We start from the raw sequence: 5,528 nt of genomic DNA on the forward strand, positions 1-5,528 counted from the left end.
GGCATCATTCCTGAAGAACCTCAAAGCCAAATTATTAGTTGAACATTTCTTGATTATGTTCGATTTTGCAGAAAACTATGCTTACGTGTTTCAAAATGCGATCCAATCTTATCATTGGAATATTGATCAGGCGTCCATTTTTACAGTAGTTATCTACTATAAAGAGAAGAACGAATTGAAGAATGTGAGCATAGCTATTATTTCAAACAACTTACACCATGACACGGTTGCTGTGCATTTATACCAAAGGTTAATTGTTGACTATCTTAAGAAGCATTTCAATCCTAAGAAATTTCATTATGTCACAGATGGAGCACCACAGCATTTTAAGAACAAATACAACTTTGCGAACCTTCTGTGCCATGAAAAAGATTTTGGCATCCCGGCAGACTGGACTTTCCATCCAACTGCCCATAGAAAAGGACCATGCGATGGAATCGGAGGTAATCTAAAGCTTTTTGCTGCAAGAGCCAGCTTGCAACGTTCAGCTGAGAATCAGATCTTAACAGCTTACGAGTTATTTGACTGGGGCAGAGAAAACTTGAAGGAAACTGTCGTATTTTTCAGTAGCAAAGAAGAGCATGCAGCGATGACAATAAAATTAGCAGATCGATTTAGTAAGGCTGTGACGATACCAGGTACACTCAAATATCATTCATTCGCTCCGAACGCAAAAGGACAGCTGGATCTGAAACGATTTTCCTATGAGGAGAAAAGTGAGGTTTTCCCGAAGCCTAAACGTAATCGAAAGCAGAATAGTACTCCAAGAAAGTGGAAAGCTGGTACGAAGAAGAGGCGAACAGCATAAAGAGGTTGTGTAGTGAGAGGCAAGGGGACTCACAAAAATCAAGCACAGCAGAAAGTGAGAGGCGAGGGGACTCACTAAAATTAAGCACCCCGAATCATCTTGCAGATAAAAGGAGTCTAAAATCGCACTGTCACCTCCACGTGGTAGACTCTGGAAACTATAACTTGATAGGATGTAGGCTGACGACAGGCGTTAATTACTAATCCGTTTGTACTTTATTTACTCAAACACTTTATACGTGAGAAGTTGGTTGAATCATGTATTTGTTTTAAAAAATTGCAAAAGCAATAACAAATTATTGTCGGATAATAAATTATAATAGTGAGGAATCATTTGTCTTCAGAAAAATACTGTTCATTTTTAAGAAAGTGCTTTTTACTTAATATTTTTTCATAATAACTTTAAAAATTTTTTACTTCTTCAAACTTACTGATTAACATTACTGAATAGTTTTTTCCGATGACTTCATGCAATTTTGGATCAATGTGAGTAATACAAAAAAATGGCATACTTGAAAACTGTTCCGCGGTATGCTGCCGCATAACGCCCGAGTGCGAGCGCGAGGACTCCCTCTACAACCGGCTCTGTAACTCAATGAATTTCAATTTGTCCATTTTCTTATTAGACATTTTTCATAGTAAAAAAGTCAAGCTTTCTTTTGAGACTATTTAGAAAAAAAATCGTAGATGCCTAAATTGCGAAAAAAGTTAAATAAACAATTGATTTATTGAAAAAATTGTTTAAACAATTTTTTTTGTTATGAATAATAAAATATGATGAAAGCGTGTAAAAAGCACTTTCCAAAACCCTCATAAAAATTTTAAATCACGTAATTAGAAAGGAAGTTACAGGCGTTTGAAACTACCCCTGCAGGCATTGGGGTTGAAAATTCAACCCCCCCTCACTTGGGGAGGGTTGGTAATCCTGGTCTATAAGTTTGTGGATTAACTACTGTTGGGTAGGCAAACATATTCCCAGAATTTATAGACAATCGAAAAACATGACTTTTTGAGTTGGGGCAGTTGAGGAATAATGCCCCATAAGTATTTTTTCTTTGAAATCTTTCAACATAAAAAATAGTTGAAATAAACTTAATAAATACATAACACTTCAGAAATCACATACAAAATCGCAAATCAATTCACGTACGTGTACGAAACACGACCTTCAAGAATAGCACATGCCGCTATATACTACTAGTGCTATCACAGTCTCAGTGGGAGTGTAAGAGCAAAGGGTGGAGAGAAGAGCGAGAGAGAGAGAAAGAGAGAGGCGATAGGGAGAGAAGTAGAAAAAGCGACGGAGAGATAGAGAAGAGGAAGCGTTACCCTGAAATGTTATCGCTATCGTTTTGCTTAAATAAAACTTTTCATACGTCATTTAAAATTCTGAATAACTTTAGATAATTTTTGAAGTGGTAATTTCTTATGGCACGGTCTGAACTCCACTTGTCTCCCTCTCACCTCTCTCTCTCTCTCTTCCTCTCACACTCTCGTTATCTAACCCTCTCTTACACCCTCACTCGTTTGCTACCCCACCGCCTGTCTTTCTCTCCAGCTTCACTGACACTTTCGCACTGAGGCTGCGACAGTATTAGCAGTGTATTTAGCGCTCATATATATACAGCAGTGTATAGCGGCATGCGCTATTCTTGAAGAACGTGCTACCTGTTTTCAATCAAATTACTTATTCATTTCGAATCTACTCCCAAATCGTCTCATTCGAGTAATATTTAAGTTATTTTTGTTTTGTTTTTCATCTTAAAAATTAAATTTTAATTTATTTAATTTAATCAAGAATTAACATCAATAATATGTAAACTGTTGTTATATTTCATTAGATATTATTATTTATAAATCACAAAATTTCCAAAGAATTTTTCTTTATTTTAATAACAAATCTTATCTTTACAATTCTATATTGCTTGCTCAATTCATATTTTTTTTAAATATTTAAATCCTTCAATTTCTGTTGAAATCCTGACATATCTGCAAAATAGCTATTTTTTTAATTCCGGAAAATCTACAGAAATTCCTTATAATCTTATGGAATCTTAATTTTTTTAAATCTTATGTAATTTTTCGAAAATCTTTAAAGGTTTAAAAGTTTTTCAAGAAACCCCAATCTTCGGAAGCTTTAAAATCTCTTGAAATTTATAAAATTCCTTCATTTTGTGAAATCCCTATTGATCCCACAAAAATCGAATAAGATTTCGTAAAACACCTTGAAATCTTCAATAACTGTCAACATTTCTTCAAAAATGATGGAATTTTTTTAATCCACTAAAAACCTGTAAATCCCCAAACAATTTGATAAAGGTTCTTAAATCCCTTGAAATCGTTTGAAATATCCTAAAAGCTTGGGAACACCTTGGATTCTGCTAAAATCCTCTGAAATCGCTGGAAAAGTCTTCAGTTTTTATTAAATCTTTTAATTTATTTGAAATCCTGTGAAATTATCTGGAATTGGAAAATTTAATCTTTTTAAAATTATTTGAAATCCCTTAAAACTCACGAAATCCCTTAAATCTAATAAACTATCGAGCAATCCAACCAAAATCGAGTAAACTCCGTAAAATATGTTTAAATCTGTAATATCTTTCGAAGTTCCTTAAAAAATAATGAAATCCCGTAAAAAGTCATAAAATCTGATTGAGCCCCTTAACATTTCTTTTAAAATTTCATAAATCACTCAAATGTGGCAAAATTCTGTAAACCCTGTAAAAATTCCTTAACATATTTTAAATCGTCTGAAATTTTATGAAATCATTTGAAATTCTTATCTCTAGAAAACCCTCAAAACTTCATTTAATGTGTTTAATCTCTATAATTTTTTTAACTTCTTGAAATTTCTTAGAATCTTATAAAATACTCTAAAATATTCTAAATCCTTTAAAATTCTTTGACATTTTTTAAACCTTTTAAATCCTTTGAGATTCTATAAAATTGCTTTGATCTAGTAAAATCCCTACCAATCCCTTGAAATACTGTAAAATTCCATAAATAGCTTTGAAATTTGTAATATACCATCCAATTTCTTCAAAAACTTCGAAAGCTTTAAAATCCTCTCAAATTAGATAAAATATCTTTTCGTCTAATAAAATCCCTTGAAATTCTCTGGAATGTTTTCAAATTATCTACAAGCTTTATAAAATTTTTAAAATTCTTTCAAATCCTCTTGAAACTGTTGATATCTTTGAAATCTCGTGAAATTTTTAGAAACCTCTTGGCATACTGTGGAAAACCCGTATATTATTGAGAACCCGTACATTTTAACATAAATTTTGGTAACTTAGAAATCCTATGAAATCTCAAAAAATCCTTTAAAATCCTTTGGGATTTTTAAAAACAATCTAAAAGATTTAAAATTATATTAAATCCTTCAAGTCCTATTGAGTCGAATTCTTTAAAATCTCATGGAATATTTAAGAAATCATTTAAAATACTTTGAGACCTTCCAAATTTTTAATTCAATGAAAATGTTGATTTTTTAGATAGCGCTTATGCTTTTTTAGCCAATTAGGCGAAGAAGTTGAAAAATATCATTATAAGCAAAGTGAAAAATAGTTGCATTAGCAAGAAGGTGATGGAGAAGAAGCATAAGGAGGAGGAGGAGGAGAATTAGCAGGAGAGGGAGAATGAGAAGCAAGAGGAGGAGAATGAGAAGGACAATAAGGAGAAGGAGGAGCAAGAGGATGAGGAGGAACAAGAGGAGGAGAATGAGAAGGAGAATGGGGAGGAGGAGGAGATTGCGAAGGAGAAGCAGAAGGAGAAGGAGGAGGAGGAGAAGGAGGAAGAAGAGAAGAAGGAGAAGAAGAAGGAGGAAGAAGAGAAGAAGGAGTAGGAGAAGGAGAAGGAGAAAGAATGAGAGAGGAGATTTAGATAAGTGTTTGGGGGTGGGGGCGGGTAATGGAGTGTATTAAATAATAATAGGACACCCTTTTTTGTAGGCGCATTAACGCTTATTTTGACTATTTTTTTTTACCTGAACGTGAGGATCGTGACAGAGGTGATCGGCGCTTCTTGATAATTCGGGAACCATGCTCGTGAAGCTGATATCTGAAAGCATTACTCTCCTAGCTTCTCGAGTTTTGTCGTTGACTTTGAGTCTGCCGGGCATACCAGCCGGAAGTGCAAACTTGCTGGGTAAAGTTGTAAAAGTATGAGCTACTTTGTGAGCCAAGTAACTTTCTGAACGCCACTGTGCCGGAAGTGCAGAAATGTCGGTTTGTGCTCCTGACTCGCGTCTCGCTCCACAACTTCGATCCATCACGGGTCGCAAAGGAGCTGAACTTTTCCTGCGACCTGCCGCCAGAGCTTCCCTGTGAATAATTGGTCTGAAAGAGAAATAAAATTTAAATTAATTTCGAATTGTATAGAGAAAAAACCGGGGTATTTTCTTCTATTAATCTTTTCATAACCATATTCTTAAAAAATACTTCAGAACCCAAAATGATCTAAAAACAGAGGAAATAGGGTGGTTTTTCATGGAAATAGGCTAATCAAACTAATGTAGGAACCCCTATTGAATTAAATAAGAATAGCTTTAAATTTCTAAAATTTCAAGTCGAAAAATATTGAATTTTAAACAAAATAGTTTAATTTTTAATCAAAATCATTTTTTATAAAAAAAATTTATTTTCAATAAAATAATCGAGCTTTTTAGATAAAAGTCCCATGTTTTAGAAAACCGATGACGTATTTTCAAAAAAAAAAAAAAA

General features: G+C 33.7%; 1 protein-coding gene across 4 annotated transcripts in view; it reads right to left on the minus strand.

Annotated features, from left to right (window-relative positions):
• The window catches only part of LOC117179386, a 95,219-nt gene that overhangs the window by 50,540 nt on the left and 39,151 nt on the right, over positions 1-5,528 (minus strand). For all 4 annotated transcript variants that reach the window (XR_004467915.1, XM_033371120.1, XM_033371119.1 and 1 more), the window contains one exon: positions 4,793-5,144. Coding sequence is in view for 3 of the 4 variants with exons in the window: in XM_033371120.1 (XP_033227011.1) it covers positions 4,793-5,144 (352 nt within the window). In the remaining variant the exon portion in view is untranslated. The remainder of the gene's footprint in view (positions 1-4,792; positions 5,145-5,528) is intronic.

This window comes from Belonocnema kinseyi, chromosome 9 (genome assembly GCF_010883055.1).
Source record: "Belonocnema kinseyi isolate 2016_QV_RU_SX_M_011 chromosome 9, B_treatae_v1, whole genome shotgun sequence".
In the NCBI taxonomy this organism is placed as follows: Eukaryota; Metazoa; Arthropoda; class Insecta; order Hymenoptera; family Cynipidae; genus Belonocnema; species Belonocnema kinseyi.